This window comes from Crinia signifera, chromosome 19 (genome assembly GCF_055691185.1).
Source record: "Crinia signifera chromosome 19, ASM5569118v1, whole genome shotgun sequence".
In the NCBI taxonomy this organism is placed as follows: Eukaryota; Metazoa; Chordata; class Amphibia; order Anura; family Myobatrachidae; genus Crinia; species Crinia signifera.
In genome coordinates this window covers 41,641,002-41,666,455 of record NC_139226.1, presented here as the reverse complement: position 1 = coordinate 41,666,455, position 25,454 = coordinate 41,641,002, and the positions used below count along the sequence as shown (strand labels likewise).

Genomic DNA, 25,454 nt, shown 5'->3' with positions numbered 1-25,454 from the left:
GCATTTCCCCGTGGCAGAGTTTTTAAATTGCCGCGATACTTGTTTTCCGGCAGAGGGGGCGGGGCTAAATATGCAAATCACCCAGATTTAGCTCCACTCCCTCCTCGGCGACACACGAATTGCGAGATTTGCCTAAAGGTGCATACACACGGGGGCGATTTTGTCCAAAATCGCGGGAAATATGGTCGCTGAGCCACCATATTGCCCGCAATGGGAGTGTGCACCGGCGATATATCGCCGGGTGCGCGCTCCCGTTTTTGCCCCTGTGGTGATCGCTGGTAGCAGGAACATGCTCCTGCGACCAGCTGATTTTCACTGCCGGGCTCCCCTGGCAGTTTCTTTTTCATCAGCAACCATCTCTGGTCGCTGATGAACAGGAGAAACTGAGCAATATATCTCCCCCGTGTGTACACAGCATTACTGAGGGCAGGGACCAATGATGTCTCCATCAGCCCCGCCCCCAGAAGTGCTGCTCACAGTCTCCTCTCCAGAGTTCTCCCTTAGAGGAGACTGTAAAAGACGGCAACCCTGTTTTATATTATATGTATTTTTATTTCCTTTTGTATTATTAGTTTGGGGATAAACCATTATACTGCAATGTGTGCACTATAAATGCTGTGCAACTGAAATTCTAGAATAATGTTAAGGGAACTTTCCTTTTATATTCATCATATTTTATGGTGATGATGTGATTGGAAGAAGGAACTCAGGCATAGTTTCCTACCCTCCTGCATTCTGCAGGAGACTCCCTGAAATAACAGCAATCTCCCTCTCTGCCTCATTAGTCTAACAATCTCCCTCATGTCACCTAGCCCACATTACAATGTTACATATTTGGGGAACAAAGGAATGAGAGACAGATATACAGTATTTACATTGAATCATCAGCGCCATTTCCCAGCACTTTTCACCAAGTATAATATCTCTTACCAACTGCTTTGGGGCTCATCTACATTTGGATATAAGTCATTTTAAAAGATTCCTCTCAGATGTAGCAGTACACAGCCACGCTTCTAGGTGCCACATGCACAATATCTTTTTACAATCTCTCCATATATTAAACTAGACATACTGTTTGGGTGGAGCATGACACACACCCTCAATGGGGCACCGTGCAAAATTCTGCTATCAACTATAATCTCCCTGAAACTAGTTTTCAAAGTAGGCAAGTATGAACTCAGGTGAACTTAAGGGTGTGGCTAGGCCCTAGGTCTCCCTGCAACACTCCTAGTATCACCTGGATTTGCAGTGTAGGGATAACCAGGGACAGTGTGCAGCTTTCCAGACAAACCTCTTTTTTGCATTTTGTAAAAAATGTACATATATCTCATAGTGACCGTCTCTGCTCCAACCACCCTACGTTTTACCCTCACACCCTGCACCGAATGTGTCCAGATTGTAATACAGACAATGGATGAGCGCAGTAAGTATAACAGTGTTCTCGGTCGCCACCTCTTACAATCGGAGATCCTGGTACTTAAGGCCCTCGAGTTCCACGGTGAGACTCTGCGAAGGTGCACTCTCCGCAATCAGCTCAGTACAAAGAATATATATAAATCATTCCAATCACCAAGTACTGCCGCAGCCGGGCATGATTGATGTGGGCAGAGCGACTCTTAATCATCACCCATGCAGACTACGGCTTTACCTGTGGTTTCAAACTCTCAAAGGAACGGTACAGATGAGATCTTCCACTTATTGTATTCAATCGGCCTAATCTTGGTCATTTGTACTTGTTACAAGAACACGGGCCTTCCTGCACAGCTCTGCAGGCAGCCCGGCGCTTGGTCTCTGCCCAAAGGGACACCAGCCACCCCTGGTAATTATAGAAGAGAGATTCTCACCCTTTGCTCCTCTCAGCACAAAGCCGAACCCTTCACTGTCCTTCTTCTGCAGCAGCACAGTCTTTTCCTTAATAATGTAGTCACTGAAAAAAAGAAAGAGTGTTGGTGTCAGTGGGTATCCACAGGACAGGCACGATAACTGCGGAGACAAAGTCTGACATCGTCAGGTGACAATGGACCTTTATTTGTTAGTTATTCAAACTTTGCTAAGATATTGCTAATGATCAAAGGGTATAGTACATTCAACAGGAAAGATTATCTAAGGGGAGCACAGAATACAAATCAGCCATGACAGTGGCACACATACTAAATCCATGAACAATGGTTAATATGAAGATATGGTCACAACCCTATGAAGGTCGATATACATTAAGTCGACCACTAAAGGTGGACAGGGCTTCGGTCGAATCCCGAATTGGGGGATTCAAGCATCGAATCCAAGATTTGGGTCGACAAAGGGAAGGTCGACATTCAAAAAGGTCAACATGAGTTTTGCCTCTATTTGAGCCGACGTGTGCAGACATGTGGTACCATACACTACCATCAACTGCCGGATCCCTGCTGCCTGGAGGAGGCTGCTGCACATAGGTGTGTGTGTGTGGGGGGGAACCAGATAATTATTTTGCCCAGGGGCCTGCGCTTATGTTAAGACGGCCCTGCATACTGTACAACTTTGTGACCCTCAGGACAAAGCTGCTCCAATTGGAATGGCACAACAGGGCCCCTAAATGTTGAATGTTAAGGGGTGTACACATGGGGAGATTTTGGCTAATGGACAATTTTGACTAAGCAATTTTGAGAGAGGTTTTGGCTTGATGCACTGGAGATTTTGACTATGCGATTCTGTCTAAGCAATGATAGTCTATGATCTAGTCCAGGCTTGTCCAACCCGCGGCCCGCGGGCCGCATGCGGCCCAGGTCGGGTAGGAATGCGGCCCAGTGCATTTTATAGATATTCTAAATATAAATTATAGGGCAACTCCGCCCGCAGCAGCGTCTCCGTGCTGGCCGTGGCACTGTGCCCAAAGTAAAGATGGCCGCGGCCAGCATCGAGTTCTCCCAAACTTAAAATGGCTGCGGGAGCGCTGGTGTGCATGCGCAGGCGCACTCAGCTGCTCCCGCGCGAAGGACGTCTGTGCTGGCTTCCCCCACGTGATTCATCCCAGCAGCGCGCAGGGCTGGATGATTATTTGATGCGTGGCGGCAGCGTCGGCAGGAGCAGGCAGCCAGGCCAGCGGTGACTTATCATACCCCCACTACCATTAGCTGTGGTGAGTAATCACTACAGGGGGCATTATGAATATAAGTGGCATTACCAGGGGGCATTATGAATATAATGCCCCCTGGTAATGCCACTTATATTCATAGTGCCCCCTGGTAATGCCACTTATATTCATAATGCCCCCTGGTAATGCCACTTATATTCATAATGCCCCCTGGTAATGCCAGGGGGCATTATGAATATAAGTGGCATTACCAGCGGGCATTATGAATATAAGTGGCATTACCAGGGGGCATTATGAATATAAGTGGCATTACCAGGGGGCATTATGAATATAAGTGGCATTACCAGGGGGCATTATGAATATAAGTGTGAATATGCCCCACACACCTTGATGATTATTAATTAATGAGCATCAAGGTGTGGGGCATATGTTTAATGGGCATCATTTGCGTGGCATATGTTTAATGAGCATCAATGTGTGGGGCATATGTATAAAGGAGCTTCACGCTGTGGGGCATTTGTATAATGGAGCTTCACATTGTGGGGCATATGTATAATGGAGCATCACGGTGTGGCATATGTATAATGGAGCATCACGGTGTGGCATATGTATAATGGTGCATCACGGTGTGGGACATATAGATAATGGTGCATGACAGTGTGTGTGGTATATGTATAATGGAGCTTAATGTGGGGCATATGTATAGTGGGGCATGTGTGTCACCTGGCACTGTGGGGGCATGTGTGTCACCTGGCACTGTGGGGGCATGTGTGTCACCTGGCACTGTGGGGGCATATGGCACTGTGTGGGCATATGGCACTGTGGGGGCATATGGCACTGTGGGGGCATATGTGTCATATGGCACTGTGGGGGCATGTGTGTCACCTGGCACTGTGGGGGCATATGGCACTGTGGGGGCATATGGCACTGTGGGGGCATATGTGTCATATGGCACTGTGGGGGCATATGTGTCATATGGCACTTTGGGGGCATATGTGTCATATGGCACTGTGGGGGCATATGTGTCATATGGCACTGTGGGGGCATATGTGTCATATGGCACTGTGGGGGCATATGTGTCACCTGGCACTGTGGGGGCATATGTGTTATATGGCACTGTGGGGGCATATGTGTTATCTGGCACCCTGTGTCAGAATATGAATTTTTACTCATTCCCTGTGTCAGAATGTGTATTTCAGCTTATTTTCTGTGTCACAATGTGAATTTTGGCTTATTCTGTGTGTCACAATGTGAATTTTTACTCATTCCCTGTGTCACATTGTGCATTTCGGCTTATTCTCTGTGTCAGAAAGTGAATTTCGGCTTATTCTCTGTGTCAGAATGTGAATTTGTACTCATTCCCTGTGTCACATTGTGAATTTTGGCTTATTCTCTGTGTCAGAATGTGAATTTTGGCTTATTCTCTGTGTGAGAATGTGAATTTCGGCTTATTCTCTGTGTCAGAATGTGAGAAACAATGTCAAACATCTCACTAACTTCATTTCCAATTAAGTTTAATATGTTAACTATGTTGTCTATGTTTTTTTTTGGATGATCAGGTATCGTTACTGTTATTTTATTTTATGTGCGGCCTAAACCAAATTTTCATCTTCTAATGTGGCCCAGGGAAGGTGAAAGGTTGGACACCCCTGATCTAGTCAAAATTGCCTTGCCTGCACAGTCAATCTATGCTAGACAATATTTTAAGCATAAAAAATAGGGAGACTTTGGCTAACCTTCTAGGAGATTTTGACTATCTAGTTCAAATCTCCTGCCAAAATCTCACTGTGTGTACACCCCTTTACATTTGAAATTATGCAGCATCAAAAAACAATGGCATTTGAATACCAGACAAAGGAGGGAGCTACTGCATCTGATCTGCATTGTGTATACAGTAGCCGGCTGTAGGTAAGGGTAGCCTGACATTCACACTAAAGCCCCTTACACACGGTGACATATTGGCTAATGACCAATTTTGACTTAGCAATTTGACTAGCTGCACAAGAGACTTTGATTAGGCAATGCAGTGCAGCATGGTTTTGTCCATAAGAGAATTTGATTTTGCAAGTGAACCAGAATCAGTCACTCAGTCATGCAGAAAATGTTTTTCTGCATTTAGAATTTTTCAATAATTTCCAAACATATTTCTCAGATCGACGCATTGCCAGTGCTCGGACCCACAAAAATACTGCTGAATGTTACAAATGTCCAAAATATTTCCAAGACCGTTCTCCCGAACCTTTTCTTGACGGCGTTGGCCCGGGCATGCCCCTTTTGTGAAGTTGGCGGCCCGGGACCGCCCAAACCCCCCCCCCCCCCCGCCCGTGCAGCGGCGCCCTGCCCGCCCTAGTTCCTAGAGGGAACACATGGACACCATCTAAGTGTACCACTGCGCTCGCTATGCTTCGGGCACGTTGCCTCAGTGCGCTCGGCACACTATTATATTCTCCCTCCAAGCCGTAGTGAATGGCAGGGTATGAGATGCCGCCTGTTGCCACAAGTCGGCTCAAAGAAAAACGATAAAAACTCATGTTGACGTTTTCACTGTCGACCTAATGCTTGTTGACCTTCATAGGTTCGATCTATTGACCGTATCCCCTGACTGCAGCCTGGAAGCCCAACGAAACCAGGCTGTCCCTCCTTCGATCCTATCACAGTTGTCTGCCATACAAACAGCCCTACAACATAACGGATTCCATCGGACTACTCTGATAGAGATGCAGACACATACAGACTGGATTTATGGAAGCTTCAAATCTCCATTGATAAGTAAAGTGGCGCGGCGAAGCGTTCTAGAGCAAGACACGGAGGCTCTGAATAACTGATAAGGCCAGCATTTGTCACATCTCCGGAGGTATAACCTGACCTTACAGAATGGGTAATGAACAGCTGCAGTAATAGGAGCACAAGATAGGTTTTACCAAGACAGAACAGAGTAACAAAAATAATACAGGATTCAATAGGAGGAAGGAAACACTTAACAATGAATGCAGGTAACTGTATGGGATGTAGTGAACACTGTAAATAGGCAATCATAGGAAAACTGAAGCTTCCTCGTGATTTTACGGGGAAATCTGGCCAATAAATGGGTCCATAAATGGGGACAGAACAAAATGAAACACTTCACTAGCAGGTAGCCAGGCCAGATTGAGAGCACATAGGACCCTATGAAAGATACCAGATAGTGGCCCAACACAGTCACAGCGGGCCCTGCAGTTATCTAGCTCATTGCCGTATGTATACTGTGAGAGGGCCACATAACAAGGGTGGCTATCATTAAGAGTCCATGGATAAAAAAGTAGCAAGCCACTAGAACACTTATATAAAAGAACCATGAGTTTATGCACCTCCTTCCTTGTACCTATTGCATACTTTCCTTACCTCCCTCAAGTTGAAGTTCCCCGCAGCTCTGTAAGGGTAGGCGTCTATCCCGTATACAGTCCACTGTATCAAAGGCCTCACTATACCCCACCGTGCTACATCAATGCACTACCATACCTCCCACATTACGCCACTGCACTATATTCCCCAATAAACAAAGCACTACATCACAGACCGTACTATACCCCACCATACTATATCAATGCACTACCATACCTCCCACATTACATCAATGCACTACATTCCCCAATATACAATATACTACATGACAGACCTCACTATACCCCACCATACTACATCAATGCACTGCCATACAGTACCTCCCACATTACATCACTGCACTGCATTCCCCAATATACAAAGCACTATACCACAAACCTCGCTATACCCCGCACATTACACCATACTTGATCACTGCACTACCATACCTCCTACCTTACATCACTGCACTACATTCCCCAATATACAATGCACTACACCAAATACCTCACTATAACCCACACTACACCATACTACATCAATGCACTACCTCCCACATTACACCACTGCACTATATTCCCCCAAAACACAATTAACTACATCACAGACCTTGCTATACCCCCACACTACCCTGTATTACATCACTGTACTACCTTCCACCCTACATCCCTTCAGTACCTCCCACAGTAAATCACTGCACTACATTCCCGAATATACAATGCACTACACCAAATACCTCGCTGTAACCCACACTACACCATACTACATCAATACACTACATCCCACATTACACCACTGCACTATATTACCCCAAATCACAATTAACTACATCACGGACCTTGCTATACCCCCACACTACCCTGTATTACATCACTGTACTACCTTCCACCCTAAATCCCTTCAGTACCTCCCACAGTAAATCACTGCACTACATTCCCCAATATACAATACACTACACCAAACTATACACTATACACTACATTCCCCAATATACAATACACTACACCAAACTATAACGCACACTACACCATACTACATCAATGCACTACCTCCCACATAACATCACTGCACTATATTCCCCCAAAACACAATGAACTACATCACAGAACTTGCTATACCCCCACACTACCCTGTATTACATCACTGTACTACCTCCCACCCTACATCACTTCATTACCTCCCACCGTAAATCACTACACTACATTCCCCCAATACACAATGCACTACATCACAAATCTCACTACACCAAACACTACACTGTAGACAAATTTTTATATGTGTTTATATATTGATGCATCAAAGATATATGTGATCTTTTATTATTGATGAAATTTACATTTTATCAAAATAAATATATATATACATTTATTTACTTGTCTTATTGTTATAGCGAAGAGAAATCAAATAGTATTATATGTAGTTGGTACCTTTAGGGAGGTCATTTATTTGGGCTATCACAGGTGCAATTTTTACTCTGCTGCTTTAACCTACTTTGGTTACTAAAAATATATATATTAGAAATAGCACCTACATTAATTGTTGTAGGTTAATTGATTGAAATTATCTTTAATCTTTAACTGATTTATGATAAAAGAGAGAAATCTTTAGAATCATGAAATCTCACTCATACAACAGTCTATAGAATTTACCCCAAAAATGCCCAGTCAGCCGCAGTTCTGCCCAGGATGTATATGTCTGCACAAAGGCACTTATTCTGGTTCACTCGCAAAGGCAAATTCCTTCTCAAATGGACAAAACCATGCTGCACTGCAGGTGGGGCAGATAAATATTTAGATTTAGGGGAGTTATTTTGTTTCTGTGCAGGGTAAATACTGACTGCTTTATTTGTACACTGCAAAATAGATCTCACTTTGAAGTAAAACCACACCCAAATCTAACTCTCTCTGCATAAGTTACATCTGCCCCACCTGCAGTGCACATATTTTTGCCCATTTCAGAAGGAATTTGCCTTTGCGAAGGAACCAGAATAAGAGCCAAATGCCTTTTGACATATTTTCAACGCTGATACATGTAGCAGTATTCTGAATATCAATCGTTTTGACAATATTCACAGTAACAATATTAAAATGACAAAAAATTAAACTTAAAATATAAGATACAATAAGTACGTTTAATTAATATAGCGCACTTTCTCCAACAGGACTCAAGGCGCTTAATGCACACTGAAAGGATATGATAACATTGCATTCACAGAAGTGGGAGAACCTTTGGGAAGACAGATCACAATCACACTAGAAGATACTTATTTTAAGTAGAGATGTGCAGGATCTGATTTACTCTGATTTGAAATCAGAATATTATTGGCTATCCCAAATCACATGACAGCTGATAGCCAATAAGATCCTGCTTTGAAATCAGAGTAAATCAGAACCGGCACATCTCTAATTTTAAGTGGCAATACAAGTTCAACATTATTCCAAAGAATTTGAAAAAATAACATTCTTTTATGACTATGTCCAGCGGTTAAGTCAGGGTTGCCGACTTTATAAATCTCCTCTCCGGGAGAAGCCCGGAGAGGAGAGTTCCAGCAGCCGCTCAGGGGGCGGGGCTTAAGTGTGACGCCCCATGATGACAAACGGCCGAATTCACGGATCTCCGTGGAGGGGAGAGGGCAGGGCTAAAATGAAGCAATTGTGTCATTTTAGCTCCGCCCCCCTCCTCTGAGACCCGAGGATTGCGGCATTTTAATGCCACGATCCGGGGCGCAGGGGGGTCCCCCCTGAATCCGGGAGGGTTGCCCACCCTTCCGGGGGGCCGAGAGGGGGTCCCTATTTTCGGGAGACTCCCGGCCATTCCGGGAGAGTCGGCAACCCTGGGTTAAGTCCTGTTTGATACAGGTCCCATGTCTGTCTAAAGGAAGTAGTATTGTCATGTAATGTTCAGTGTTCACGGAATTATCAGTGGATGCAGTATACTATTTCTGTTTCGTGTGATACAGTTGTATGATGATGATGCACAGAGATAGAATTATGGTGGGTAGGTGTACAGTAATGCAGTGGTTCACAACTGGGCCCCTCAGAAACCCAAAACAGTGCATGTCTTCCAGGCCATCTGTGACTCGTTAAGACGTGTCGGTTAGGAAAGAATGCCAGCATATTTCATGTTAGTAATTACTACACCTGTGCACCAGCTCAGCGGTCTAAGAACTTGAACTTAATTGTCAGGAACTAAGGACTTCCTCTGTAATAGCAGCTGCTATCATAACACCAGGCGCAATAATATGCAAATAGTAATGCCAGTCTACCCTTTGTGCACCAGCGCTGAGACGGGCTCGGTACTAAATTTCGGCAGTCAGTCATGGCACTGACAGTGGCATCCCAACAGCCAGAACACGGACATATCCCGGTAAGTATTTCCCCCACCTCTCCAGCTGCCTAACCCTAACCTCCCCCTGCCACAGCTTAACCCCAACACTAAACCTTAAATACTAGTAAATAAAGAAACAGAGGTAGATTTTGGCAGGAAAAACTGTTAGCTATTTATTAAATGCAAATGATTATTATTTAAAGATGTATGGTGGCAACGAAAGGATGGCCAGGAATCAGCTATTGTACAATGCCCAAATATACCCAGTAATAGGCATTGCAGACGGAACCATACATAAATAGAAAATCTTAATACAGTAAGCCACATATGGTAACTATTCACCTTCTTGACTACCCATACGTTTGGGTGATGATACTGCCCCCCCATTGGAGTGGTACAACTAAACTTTTGCACCCACACTGATGAGCTGCCAGTCATCCCCGTCGCAGAACAGTCAACATCAAAAAAACTCAAACTTTCACAAAAGGGAGGGAGGACGAGAAGCCTGAAAGCAAAGAGGTTATGGCCAGCCTCACAACCCCCTTAACCCTTTGATTGGCAAGTGAATTTGTCAAAATAGGTGTGAAAACTGGCAAACAAATTTTTTTACTCATCATAATGACCTGCAATGTTTACCTTATATAGCAAATGTCATCTATTTTTACACAACATTGATCATTTGAATTTATATAGCAAATGTGAATTTATATAGCAAATGTGAGTGACGCTGGTATTCTTAGAGATGTTGGCACTCAAAGGGTTCAATAAACCCAGCCAACAGAACTACGCCCCCTACGCTGTTACAGACTACTAAAACAGTGTGATCAGCACTCATGCCAGGTACCATTCTAATGGATTAAACCACTTTTTTTCTTAGCATTTGTTTTGTCTACAGAAGATAATCCTCTGAAACAGAACCTACAATATAGCAATTTAATGATAGAGCCATAATGGGAGGTATAGGGCAGTATTCAAACCGGAAATACGACTGTCGGAACGGCCCCGACAGTCGGAAACCTGAGCCGATTCTGCTCTGCTCGACAGATACTCGTCAGGCGGAATTCAATGTTCCGCCTGTCAAGTGTTGAAAAGTGGGCATGTCGGTGAAACGGTTTGCCAAAAAACGGCTGTGAATTCGACAATCTGCGGCCGTTTTCGACAAATCAAATCCAACTTGTTATAAAGTCGGATCGGTTTTGATGGAATCCGCCTTCAATGCTGTCGGAAACAGCAGCACTTAATAGGCGGCCTCTATTTGCCCTGTCGGAAATTGTGCCCAAGATTGAATGCCCTTCATAGAATAAAATGGGACTAATTCTGAGATTCATGCATACAAACTTGTGCATAGAAAGCCTTAAAACTGTTATGATGCAAGTGTTACAATGTATGCATGCACAGGGGCGCAGCTGTGATTGACGGGCAGCTGGTATCAGGAATGCACTGGGCGTTCCTGCACAATGACAGGAGTTGGCTAATTCTATAGCACAGGGATGGTGCATCTCATAGGCGAGCTTTAAGAGTATCATAGGCGGGTCACTGAAGGGGTTGCATACACAGGCGCATAATCGCTCAAAAAAGAAGGCCATAATTAGGTAAAAAAAACTGCAATGCCACCTACCATAGGGCTGGCGCATGTTTTGATAGAGCAACCGATGGTGGCATCTAAAAGAGGATACAAGTGGTACTATAGTATCTAAAGGTGCTCAAAGTGGGGGTCTCTTTCCTTGTACAGTCAGACACTTGTGCACCATATGTTTAATATAGTCAAAGTCAAGACTACAACAAATATGCTATAAAGCAGCAGCAGCATGCAGAATTAACCCCTAAGGAGTATAAAATAATTGCATTATCATGTGTAATGTATATGTCATATTAGACTGGTGCAATACTCGCTCTGCACTGCTGAACATACGTTTTGGTCTTTGCCAGGGATCACTGCAAAAAAAGTAGTAATATTCACTGCAGAGAGCCCATAAATCGTGAAATAAAGGGGAAGCCAGTAACAGTAGGCAGCTCAGGTTCAAAATCATAAGCCCCTTCAAAGTCACTGCATCCTTGATTGTCATAAGAGAGCTACAGGTGCATATACTCTAGTATAGAACAGGTGCTCTAGTCCATGGACATTCTGAAGGTCCATAGAACTTTCAGTTCAGTTCACTTTGCAGGAAATTGCCTGGATTCTAAAATGTATGTCTATTCCAAATTTTGACGAGCATCAACGACAGATACGGGGCGGGATGTACTAAGGTAAAAATGCGGTAAAACCCCCGTTTGGGTGGTGATACCCTATAGAAGCCCATGGGCTTCTATCCCCACCTGCCACCTCCGCCGCCTACCCCCCGCCGCAGATGCCAACCCCCCTCCCCCTGACTTACCTTCCTCCAAGTCCTCCTGGACCCGGAAGATAAACTCCTCCTCCCCCTAGCAACGCAGCCGGATGTCCTTCTGGCTGCAGGGGGAGGTGGAGGTGCCGGGGATATCCTGCTTAGGCTTCCTGGCATGGTGGGAGGAGGAGGCGCCCAGGGAGGTGACGGAGACCCCCATACACCACAACACAGGTATTGCGGGGTCTCCGTCACTGCAATGTGATGCTAGTTGCATATGTTAGTACATATACGCTAGCATCGCTGCGGTGGGGCGGCAATGTATCTTAATACATCTCACCCTTAGGTAAAACACATAGAATAGAAGAGTGATTGACAATCAGAGTCACCAGAAAAGTAAAGTAGAAGATGGGTGCCGGACGGGTTCCCGACAGTCGGGATCCCCACAGTCGTTTACCCGACGTCGGGATCCCGACTGTCAAAATGCCCTCATGGGGGTCCATGAGGGAGAATAGAATAGGTGGCTCGCGTAGCGAGCCACCGTGCCCGCAGCGTGACAAGCGCAGCGAGCCCGCAAGGGGCTTTTTTGCACTCGCCATGCTGTCTGACTCCAGGCAGTCGGGATCCCGACGTCGGGATAATGACTGTCGGGATCCCGACTATCGGAGTCCCATACCACACCCGTAGAAGATATAAGGTATTTTCAAACTGTGAGACATCAATGAAGATGAGAAGTTACTAAATGTATCTAGTTACTTGAATATTTGAAAGACCTTTTGGAATGTATGTGTGAAAATGTAAAAGGTGGAACTTCTACCAAACTTTGCCTCCTGGTTTTATTTGAATGACAAATCTATATGGTGTGTATGAGCTAATAGCTTTTCACAGACCTTGCACTAGGAAATGCAGAGATTGGTTATGGTTTCATTGGCTGTTAGTCCATTAGAGGGAAAATGGTATGTACCCACAATATTTGGAAAATATAGCACGTCAATTATAGCTTGAGAACCTGCTGTAGCCTAATATAGCTAAATAATCTCTGTGATTAGGTTATAAGAAATGGAAGGAAGGAAGACACTCCATAGGGCAAAAAGACCCACCTTTGATAAAGCTACCTAATGTAGCAAAACGCGTCAGTGAGCTGCTTGGACACCCACAATTTGCACAGAACCCCGGATTGCAGTCCAAACCAACCCCTTGGGACTTTTTCAACTGAATAAAGACTTTATACCAGTTACCACCCCTAGACAATAAGCTTAGCTTGGAAAAGACAAATTTACAACTCCATCTACAGATCATTATTAGTGTTCCCGCTAGGCTGTTTTAGCGGGGCGCTGTGCCCTGCCCGATTTTTAAAGCGAAAAATGCGCCCTGCCTCTCTGGCAGCACCCCGCTAAAACAGCCTGCCCTCCTGCCTGCAGGTGAGACCGGGGAAGCCCGGCGCCGCTGTAAATATCGATGCCCAGCACTTTCCCGGCAGTGCAAAGCCTTCTGTGACAGCCGCGGCCGGGCCCATACTTTTTCTTGACGGCGTCGGCCGGGACTGCCTGGGCATGCCCCTTTTGTGACGTCGGTGGCCTGGGACCGCCCAAAATAGTGACGTCGGCGGGCCCGGTCCGCCCTCTTCCCCGAAGTTCCTATAAGGAACACTACATTATTGCCAATTTATCTCCGGTGGACTTACAGTTATTCATACCAGCATTGAGCCGACCACACGGACACAAGAGGATGTTGCATATACCCTACTAAGGGTGGTAACTATTTCTATATCCTCATTCCTTTTACTTTTTAGGGGAATTATAGGAATGGACCCTCTGGAATATTTATCAAGCTTTGTGGGTGCCCTTATTTTTATTTGTATTTTAATATTGTTTTAATTAATTTATTATTTATTTGTTTGTTTATTTACAGTTTATTATATAGCGCAGCATATTCCGTTGCGCTTTACAATTGGAAACAACAGTGATTAAACAAATTGGGCAGATACAAACCGACATGGAGGTAGGAGGGCCCTGCTCATAAGTTTACAATCTATAGGGATAATAGAAGGGATACATAAGGATAGAATTCCATAGCATGGCAGCCCCATCAGATTACTAGAAGGTCCTTATGGGATGCAATTAGATATGAATGCTACTGGAGGTTGTGTGGGGGTCCTGAATATGATAAGCTAGCCTTAAGAGTTGAGTTTTCAGGGAACGCTTGAAATTTTGGAGGCTTGAGGAGAGTATTAGTGTGCGTGGAAGGGCATTTCACATGGTGGGTGCTGCCTGACAAAAATCCTGCAAGTGTAAGTGGGAGTGAGTAATGATTGTGGATGAGAGACGCAGATCTCTATATTGAATGCAGTAATATACAGGCAACCAATGGAGGGACTGGCAGAGCGGATCAGCAGATGATGAACGTCTAGCCAGGAAGATCAGCTTCGGAGCTACATTCAAAATGGATTGTAGTGAGAGTCTTTTCTTAGGAAGACCGGTAAGGAGGCCATTGCAATAATCAATGCGTGATATAATGAGTGCATGGATTATAGTTTTTGCAGTGCCTTGTGTGAGGTATGGACGAATTTTGGATATGTTTTTTAGATGCATGTAACACGATTTAGAGACAGATTGAATGTGAGGAATGAAGGACAGTTCAGGGTCAAGGATGGTCCCTAGGCAGCTAGCTTGTGGAGTAGGATTAATTGTTGTGTATTCAACAGTGATAGAGATATGGTGGGAATATAATTAATTCTGTTTTGGAAATGTTGAGTTTGAGGTGGCGAGAGGACATCCAAGATGAAATGGCAGAAAGACATTCAGAGACACGGAGCAATACTGATGGTGACAATTCAGGGGAGTATAGATAGATTTGAGTATCATCAGCATACAGGTGATACTGAAATCCAAAAGAGTTGATTAGTTTCCCAAGTGAGGAGGTATAGATTGAAAAAAGCAGAGGACCTAAGACTGAGCTTTGTGGTACTCCAACGTACAGAGGTAGTGAGGAGGAGGAGGTAGAATCAGAGAAGTGAACACTGAAAGAGCGATTAGATAAGTACTGTAGGAAGAAAGGACTGTGTTCTGAAGACCTAGGGATTGTAGTGTTTGTATGAGAAGAGAGTGGTCGACAGTATCAATGGCAGCTGAGAGATCTAGAAGAATAAGAAGTGAGAAATGGCCTTTAGATGTTTAATGTTTCTCATTAGGTTTCATTAAAATTTGTGTAAAAGCTCATCCAATCTACCTATCAATTTCTTATTAAAATTATTGTGTGCTCTGCTATCGCCCCCCCCCCCTTTCTCAAAAAGCAAAATTTTTGACTAACAATCAATTATGACCCAAATAACTGAAAAGATTTCATAAACTCTAGATCAGTGCTGAAATCCATAAACATGTCCATCTAGGGCAGTGGACTTCGAGATCTACCAACAGTTCATATTTCCAGGCCACCTGCGGATCTGTAGAATGTGCTGGTTAGAAATAAATGCAGCACATGTTTGAAAATGTAACAGTTAGTAATGACTACACATGTGCTCTAGCTAGGTGGTCTGGAAAACATGACCTGTTGGTAGATCTCGAGGACTGGTTTGGCCAGCCCTAATCTAGGGTAACTCAGTATAAGAAAAGACATCAGAGGTCGTACTAGGTTGAAGCTTTTAGAAATCACAAAACAGCAAATGTATTTATGTACAACACCCACTGGAAAAAAAAGAACAGTTTGAACTGAATGGAACCTCACAGGAATTCATGTGAATATCACATGAGCCAAGGGAATTTTTCTTTGGTACTTTGGGGATTTCAATTTCTTGAATGAGATTACAGTTTTTTAAGTCTAAAAAGGTGGAAAATAATGGTTGTTTAAAAAAATCCCATTAAATAATTTTATACCTTGAAGAGCAATAGTAATTTCCTTGAATGACCTTTCTAAGCTGGAGGAGACATATCCGAGCAACAGGTATTGGTTCGGACAGTAATGTGTACACATTGGAACAAGGTCAAAGAATAACGTCCTTCATTAGTATAAACAAGGTTGCGAGCGACATTGCAAGGTTGGATGTGCAGCATATCAAATCTGGAAATCCTGGCAGTTACGGGACTGGGTCATTCCATGGTAACTCGTGTTACAAATTGACTAAAGTATATGCTCATTTGTTTGTTACAGAAAAAGTACAATTAAATATTTTAGTTTTATTTTGTATTATAATTTACATTAAGGCACACAAATGTAGCATAAAATATTTTCAAACCTTCCAGTAGTTTTGAAGAAATTACTGATTTTCTACTGGTAACTCACGTTACATGTTGTGGCCATGGTTTTTAACATACATTTGCAATTATGAAATCTCTGCACTCCTATGTAGCATATGTTTTTGGTAACTAAATAGAAAATTTGACAGATGATGTTCCAAGGCATGGAATATGTAAATTAACCCAAAAATTAAAAAAAAAAAAAAAAACTGCAGCAAAGAAAAAAATTATGGTAACTCACGTTACATTAAGGTAACTCACGTTACACTTTGCTTATATTCATACAAATATATTTATTAAACAAATCAAAATATAAATGTTTCACAAGTTATAACTACTTTTTCACAGCTGTAACAATTGTAGGTGCTGAAATTTTTCTCAGCACATTTTTTTTTTTTGTAACAAATATCATCTTTGACTGATGGTCATTTCCAGTATTTCCTATCTCTTGTCATGATAACATGATATTCCCCTTTTCCTATATTTATAACAATTCCTGGAAATACATTTCCATCATATAGTACTTCCACCCAGGCATCTAGCTTTGGGGGGTTATTCTGGTTGATTTGCTCAGATGCGAATTTGCATCCTTGCGAGTCAACCAGATCCTGCATTGAGAATAGTGGTACACCGGCCCGACCATTCGCACGGTGCGTACATTCACACGGCATTCGAATATATGTTTTACATAAACATCCATTCACAGCCTGTGAAGGAACACTCACATTATTCGAATAATGTGGAAGGCAAATGCACTTCTAAGGTTGCTCAGAGCAGACAGTTTGTTCACAGTGGGCGGAGCACAACCCTGCATCTGCACATGTGCAGAAATGACCCTGCGCATGTGTACACGCAAAACAACGGACCCCTTGCGAACTAAGGGGTCTGTACGAATAGACCTGCATAAAGTCTTTGGTGCAAATTCATCAGTTTCTATGAAGGCAGGGGCATAGGACTGAAGGGAACTTTCAGCTTTTTCAGTAGTTAGAAAGCCAGTAATTTCATTGTTTTCCACTTTTAGGTAGTGTAGTTGCTTTATGCCCTCTAATGGTTTGGCATTTGTAGTAATGGATTCAAAATCAAGTTGGTTGTTGTCAGTTATCTCATCTTGGTTCATTAAAATAACTTTGACCTTTGAGGATCCATCGACGTCTTTAACAAAGTCTGCAGCACAACGTGTTTCCTATTTTTCACATTTGCCCACACCTGTCTATTCACTGCTCCACCAATCTCAGTGTCTCTCCCTTTCCATAAGATATGGCAAAAAAATTTAATTTTTTTTTCTTCACGTTTTTCTAAATGTTTCATGGCTTCCGCTATATATCTGTTTTTAAACTGAGAGCTTGGACCGTCTGACCAGATATTTAAATGTGTAACTGTTGAAGGCAATGCTTGCAACAAGGGGTACATGTGTGGAACTAGAGTTTCTTTGGTATGGACAAGGTAATCTGATACTATTAAAGATTAATGCAATTCTCCAGAATGCCAAGCTGCTACTGTGAAAAGGCTAATTTTATTTTATCATTTGGAAGTTAAGATTCTTAAAAACAAAGATAGACAGATGGAAGCCCACATTCTAACATTAAGATCAATTACAGAGTCCAGAGAATATAAAACATACACCATTAAACCTATTGACATCAACACACTGTAACGTGAGTTACCATGGTGGTAACTCACGTTACACATATGGTTTATTCATTTATTTGGTAATGCTACTGCATTGAATAAATGTTTAGTGGTTTTGGACTAAGTATGGTCTAATGTTAGGAAAATCTGAAATCATAATTTATTTCCCAACAATCTGGCAAGATTAAACGAAAAGATAAACTTTTAGGTAACTCACGTTACACAGTTGAGGTTATGCTCATTAGGAATGCCAGAACTCTTAAACTATTTTGAATATGGATAGTATCGTTTACTACAACTGATTTCCAGATTGTGATCTACAAATTAAGTGACCTGTATGTTTTTTTGAGTATTAGAAACATTAGAAAATTTACTTTGAATTCTAATGTTTTCAAAGTCTCTTTCTCCATCTGAAGCAAGCCTAAAGCAAGATGGTTGCCATAGAAACAATGATGCTACTAGCTAAAAAAATACTCTTGGAGGAAAAACTCACATTGTTGTACTATAATAATTTTCAAAATTAAAAGTGTTGCTGTGAAAAAAAAAATCCACACAAGTTTGCATAGTTACATTAAATGACCCGACTGCAGAAACACACAATCACCTATACCCACTGAGCAATGAATTTCCATGATATCGCTCCAGTGTGTACCCAGCTTAACTCCCAAGCGGTCAACTATTACTACTTTTGTGAATGTTGCATAGGTTTTTTATTGGAAGTAACCAGCGGTGTGGTCATGTATGGATGGTTCCCCATTGGGAATCGGCAATGCTGAATACAGCAGGTGCCCAGGAATCAGCATGCTATACTGTACATCCTAGCAACTGATGTGTGACCTTGTGTTTGCATGATAAGTAACACTTAACTTAAACCTGAAATAACGACTTGAAGACTTAGGTTTGGCAGAAAGTGTTAGCTGTATTTATTAAAGAACTTTAAACTAATTTAATAGATTGTAATTAATTAATGGTGGCCAAGAAAGAATGGCTATTATTTAAGCTCCACCCATAACTATCCTACCTAATCAACAAATATCCTAACAACAAGGGGTATCCGCTCAGTCTTCGACATTGACCTCCCACCTGTCCCGGTGGTGCCGCTGTCCCCGACCGTGTGATCCAGAGAAGGCCTATAGTCAACTAAGGTGGGCACACCAAAAAACAACTATATACAACAAATCATCCTTTAACTAAGACCTTAAATCAATTAACCTGCTGCTCTTTCCAGCCAAACAGCCAACGCAAAGAAACAACCACCCACAACCAAGTTAAGGGGAGGGAGGGCGGGAAACTCATAAAAAAGAGGAAGACTCCTCCTCTTCCTGCAGCTCATATCCACAGCCAACTTTGCCATCCCTGCATCCGTATTGGATGCCAAGTCACATGCTACACTAAGGTCATCACAACCTTAGATGTCTAACCCACTACATGCCTATCTCAGTCATTCCGTTCTTCTTCACACTCTCCTAAGCCTGCCCCTGGACTCTTGTGAAACTAGCCAATGGGAGTCTGGGGGCAGGCATAGGATTGTATGACGTACAGTATGCTGATCACTGTATTCAGTGCTGCCGATGCAAGAGGGCACCATCCAGCACATATACGTATTGCACATATTTATGATCACATGCACATTATATGTGCTAAGCTGTCTTCCCCTGAAGAGCATGGTCAGCGCTGAAGCCCAGGGGGTTAGCAGCCTCTGCTGGAAGGAAGAATTTCCCAAATTGATCTTGGTTGTTTGATACAGAGGTCTACCACCTTAAAGCACAAACCATCACATCAAGTGTAAAATGCAACCTGCTGTTGGCTCAGTCACAGGTGTACACCACACCCAACACTGAAACTCAATGAGAAGAAATTTAGAATAGACCTCAGGATGCGGTCTTTCGGTCAACAGGGTCTAGGTAGACAGTCAAAAAGCAGACCACTATTGGACGAAAGTGAAAAGGTCGACTGTTTCTGTGCAGGGTAAATACTGGCTGCTATTGCATGTAAACCACAGATGGTACAGTAGCTTGATTTTTACAATTTAGATTTCAGTTTGAACACACCCCACCCAAATCTAACTCTCTGCACATGTTACATCTGCCCCACCTGCAGTGCAATTAGTTTTTCCTAATTGCTTACTTTACTGAATTAGGCCCAAAGTATCTTTTTACAATATGTGAATCTGTATTAAACTAGTTAACCTGCTTCATGTTCCTTCACATAACAGGTCCAAAACCATGATCCCCGAAGTCACACACTTGCAATATGCCCCTCTTGGTTCATAACAGTTTCTTTTGACAATGGCGCCGCTATGTCTCCTTCACTTGGCCTCTCAGCAGCTGAAAACAGGTGTAAGTCAGGGACAGATTGGGATGGGAAACCAGCCCTTATGTAGGCAGGGACTGTTGAAGGGGCGGGGTCTGTTGAAGGGGTGGGATCCCTCCTCATAAGGCCTGATTCAGAGTTTAGCAGCCATTCTAGTCTCTTTTCCTGTAGTTGTCTCTGCGACTTTATGCTAATTCCACCATAATGCCCTTCACTGGCATCATGGGCATATTGGGGGTGAGATGTACTAAGCCTTGAAAAGTGATAAAATGGAGAGTGATAACCCACTAACCAATCAGCTCCTACCTGTCATTTTTCAAACCCAGCCTGTAGCATGGCAGTTACAGGTAGGTGCTGATTGGTTGGTGGTTTATCGTTCTCCATTTTATCTATTTTTAAGCTTAGTACATCTGGACCTGAAAATTGAAAGTAGCCATGGAAAAATTTCAAAAAATGTCCCTATTACAAAACCACATTACTAGCCTGCCACATACTTGCCTACCTGACCCTCTCCATGAGGGAGAAAATGCTCTGCTCCTGGACTTCCCTGGTAATGTATGATTGCCATCACCTGTGGTGAAACATCTTTCTTATCAGTTACCTAGCTCCCCACAGGTGATGGCAATCATACATTACCAGGGAAGTCCAGGAACAGAGCATTTTCTCCCTCATGCAGAGGGTCAGGTAGACAAGTATTTCCTGCCACCTTCTAGCCTCTGACACACCCACATCACCAGTCTATCACCCTCTATCCTCTCCCGGCAACAGGTGGCTTCATAGGCATGTTGGCCTGCCAAGGTTCTCCCCTAAGGGCTCTACAGTATTGCCAATCCACCCCTGGTGCCAGTCATAATACATGGCAAATTGGAAATCATCCATATAGAGATCAATATCAAAATATAGATATCTATGGGCCTTATTTTGGTTCACTCTTTCTGACAAAATCCTTCTTAGATGGACAAAACCATGTGCACTGCAGGGGGGCAGATGTAAAATGTGCAGAGACAATTAGATTTGGGTGAGTTATTTTGTTTCTGTGAAGGGAAAATACTGGCTGATTTATTTTTGCACTGCAATATAGATCTCACTTTGAAGTAAAACCCCACCCAAATCTAATTATATCTGCACAAGTTACATCTGCCCCACCTGCAGTGCACATGGTTTTGCCCATCTAAGAAGGATTTTGTCAGAAAGAGTGAACTAAAATAAGGCCCTATGTTCTGGCAAAAGTATAATACAAAACCCTTTCCTAGCTAACGTTATTACAATGAGAAATCTGTAGATCTGTCCCCGTAATGTAACTAGTACAGTTACATACCACCATATTTCAAGAACCAAAATCAGGACACAAGGAAGCAGCTGTCCCTGATCTACTGTACCAAAACCAAACCCAGATCCATGAGATCCATTGAAAGATCTGTTTAAACCACACAGGAACCAATCAAGTTGCAGCAATTACGTCAAATATAGACCTACAATCTGGGCCTTATCCCAGCATAGGGGTAGTTATTCTGTTTGCTATCTCTAGGTTTAAGGTGCCCATACACTTTACAATAATTTCATTGCGTTTTGGACTACATCGCATCACATCGCAATGTAATGCGAACCGAAGCTACTGTAGTTCAAAAAACATGTGCAGCACATACTTTTTGAACTGTGGGATGGGAGCGTGGGAGCGTGCATCGCATCGCATCGCACCTGCAAAACGCACTGTTTATGGGCACCTTTAGTAAGATCACTAGGTAGGATTCTCTTTAAATTGCAAAGATGATACACATGGGGGTTTGTTTTGCGCATGTGTCGAGGTCAATGCAGATTGCACATTGGGAAAGTCGAGATCATTGCTCTATGTATGGAACATGATGTAAGTCCACACCAAACATTTACAGAACATCTGCTAGACCATAAATGCCGCATATTTTGTTCATGGTACAGCAAGCATTTGGGAAGTGATCACAGTGTTCCGACATCCTGTTTGCTATAGAGATCAATGATCTCTGTTCTACCGTCTGTCCTAGCTGCAGTGACAGCAGATTGCTGTGAACATACAGTATCACATGCACAAAGCAAGTGCTCCTGTATACAGTAAGATCCCTCAGTGTATATGCACCGTCATAGTGCTGGATGAACAAACATATATTTGATAAAATAATGCCCCTTTCAGACCGCACTTTTTAACTGGTATTTTGCAGTTTTTTAACCGCTTCAAAACGGTTATATGTGCGGTCTGAAAGGTGCAGAACAGATTTACCGTTTTAAAAAAGCTGTTTATGCTAAACGGTTAAAATGGAGGGTCATACCTGTTTCAGACCCGGTATTTTAGCACCAAAATCGGTATTTAGGACCCAGCCAATGAGCGGACCGAGTGCAGTGAATATTTAATGAGCGCTCATTAAATATGCCCCGTAACACCAAAAAAAAGTGACTTTCGGGAAATGGTTGCCCCGTAGGAAAACCTGTTTCAAAAAACTGTCTTTCGCATGGGGGCAGCCATTTTCCGAAAGTCACCATTTTTATAAGCAGCAGGAGCCGGGATCCGCAACGCAGGAGGTACCGGCTGCACAGGGGGTTTCTTGAACACATTGGGGGGGGGGGTGTTAGCCCTACAAAGGGGGGGCTGAAGACCGCATGGGTCTGCCAATGTCAAAAAAACGGCACTTAAACCGTTTAAGAGATGCGTTGTGAAGGGGGTTTTACCGGGAAGACCCGTTTTTGGAAACGTTTTCAAATACAGGGTCAAAGCCAGTTATGCGGTCTGAAAGCAGCATTAGCTATAAAGATTTCAGGTTTTTTTTTAAATGCAGGTTCTAAACGTGTTTTTTATGATGTTGGACAGATGCATTGCACTCATTACTCACTGACATTTTCCAGGTCACCCGGCAGGTGCACAGGTGCACTCATTACTCACTGACATTTTCCAGGTCACCCGGCAGGTGCACAGGTGCACTCATTACTCACTGACATTTTAAAAGATCCACAGGTGGAGCTAATTACTTCCCTTGTGATTCTGTGAGGAGACCTGGAAAACATGCACCGTGTGGGGTCGTGAGGACCGAGTTTGAGAACCTGTGTTCTAGATGCATTATACATGCAATCAGCTATTTCAGAGGGTATGGGTCATGGGGTCGACACTACAAAAGTTGACATACATTAGGTCGACCACTAAAGGTCAACAGGGTTTAGGTCGACACATGCCATGCTTTGGACACACTATTATATTCTTCCTCCATGCCCTAGGGTATGCATTACCGCCTGTTTTGGAAAAAAACGTGATAAACTCATGTTGACCTTTAGACTCTCGACCTTGCCTTGACCTTTAGTAGCCGACCTAATGTATGTCAATCTTCATCGTGTCAACCTACCGACCATACCCCACTTCAGAGCATGGCTGATGACATAAACACCGCTGGATACGGGGGTAGCAATTTTACAGGGTTAAAAAACAAGGGTATTATTCAGACCAGATCGCCGCGCTGCTGTAACCTGTTACTGTAATGGCCTCCCAGACAGAGTGGAATCCCGTGCAAGCCTGTGAATTTCTTAGCTCGGCCTAGCGGGATCAGCGGCTAGCTGCAAATCCAGTCACAAGCCGCTCCCGCTCACCATGAAATGACTGTTCCACTGTGTGAAGTCTGTGCGTAGCCAAGGACGAACGCGGTGGCGGCAAAAGAAATGGACTGATCGTTGCCAGGGCTGACAACACGCGAGCCTAAGTTTCCCTGACACTCCCAGAAAATTGCCAGTTACTACCCACAAACCCCGCATGCCTGTCATCCAATGTGCGTGTGGCCAACGATAAAAAAAGTAGCAGGATTTATCGTAGGATGCTTCACATACGTGCGTTACAATCCGTGTGCATGCACAGTCTATTGTTAATCGCCAAGCCTGTGAATACACAGCTGTGTGATCAGGTCTGAATAACCCCAAAGATAAACTAAAAATTTCCTTTACAACCAATAAGATGATGCAGCTACAGACATTGTTTTGCATCTCTCCTGACAGGAAGAACATGATGGCTGTACTCACTGCCTGGGCCTACTACCAGGTGATTAGCACTATGGCTTATTGGTGGGATGAGAACCGCCCCCTCCCAGCAGCAAGGAACGGGGTCACAAGCGATACATCACACGTGAAAGGGCCGCGGCTAGCGGGGGATCACATGGCCATACACTGCTGCGATACCTCGCGGTAGTGTATGGCCAGCTTTAATGTGGACATACATCAGAACGATATCAGGACCGAATGCAAAATGTATACGGGTCGTGCGATCATTTATGTGCACATCGTGAGATATTCAGGTATCAGTATGACGCGTGGTCCTGCAGGTCGAGAGGTCGCTCCACTGATCATACGTGCTGCACGTATGATCAGTCGGCTTTGCTTGCGGCCGTAAGCAGATCGTATGTGCTTTTAAAGTTCACACGATCGCTCATGGATCACTCTTACGACCTGTATACGATCAGGTTGTATGCAGGTCATTCTAATGTATGGCCAGCTCTAGAGCCAGATTCAGAGGTGGACACAGTGTTATATTGTACAGAAACGGCCAATGTTTCCAGACTGCGCATGTACCCAAGTCGCTCTGCACATGTGCACCAATGGTTATCGCATGAAGACAGTGGCATAACTAGAGCACCGCAGCCCCCGCGACCGCGGGGGGGGCGCTATGCATGTGCGGGCGCCGGGGGCTGCAGTGCTATAGTTACACCCCGCCGCCCGCCGCACCAACCCCCGCAAACCCCCCCATCCCCAGTCTTTACCTGTGTTCAGTACGTACGCGCTGGTCCCGGCTCCTTTCTTCTGACATGAGGACCACCACAAAATGTCCGCCCCCATTTAGCAGACAGTTCTCTGAAACTGTCTGCTGTATGGGGGCTGACATTTTGTGGTGGTTCTCATAGCAGAAGAAGGGAGCCGGGACCAGCGCGTACGTACTGAACACAGGTAAAGACTGGGGATGGGGGGGTTTGCGGGGGTTGGTGCGGCGGGCGGCGGGGCAGGTGGGTGGCTGGGCGCCCTCCCTTTAACGGCGGGGGGGCGCCCAAAATGTAGTTACGCCGCTGCATGAAGATGAACAATGGATTATTTTTAAAATAAATGAAGGATCGCCACCAACTATCCCTACTTTGAAATCTGAAATGCTGTGCAAGAAATGTAACCCGTACAAGGCAGAACTGAGATAGAGTGCAAACATGCCGC

The 25,454-nt window shown here is 43.8% G+C and overlaps 1 protein-coding gene across 2 annotated transcripts in view; it reads right to left on the bottom strand.

The window, feature by feature from the left end:
• Positions 1–25,454, bottom strand: part of SHANK1 (SH3 and multiple ankyrin repeat domains 1) — a 463,174-nt gene that overhangs the window by 47,835 nt on the left and 389,885 nt on the right. For both annotated transcript variants that reach the window (XM_083162439.1, XM_083162440.1), the window contains exon 15: positions 1,845–1,927. In XM_083162439.1, coding sequence (XP_083018565.1) covers positions 1,845–1,927 — 83 coding nt within the window. The remainder of the gene's footprint in view (positions 1–1,844; positions 1,928–25,454) is intronic.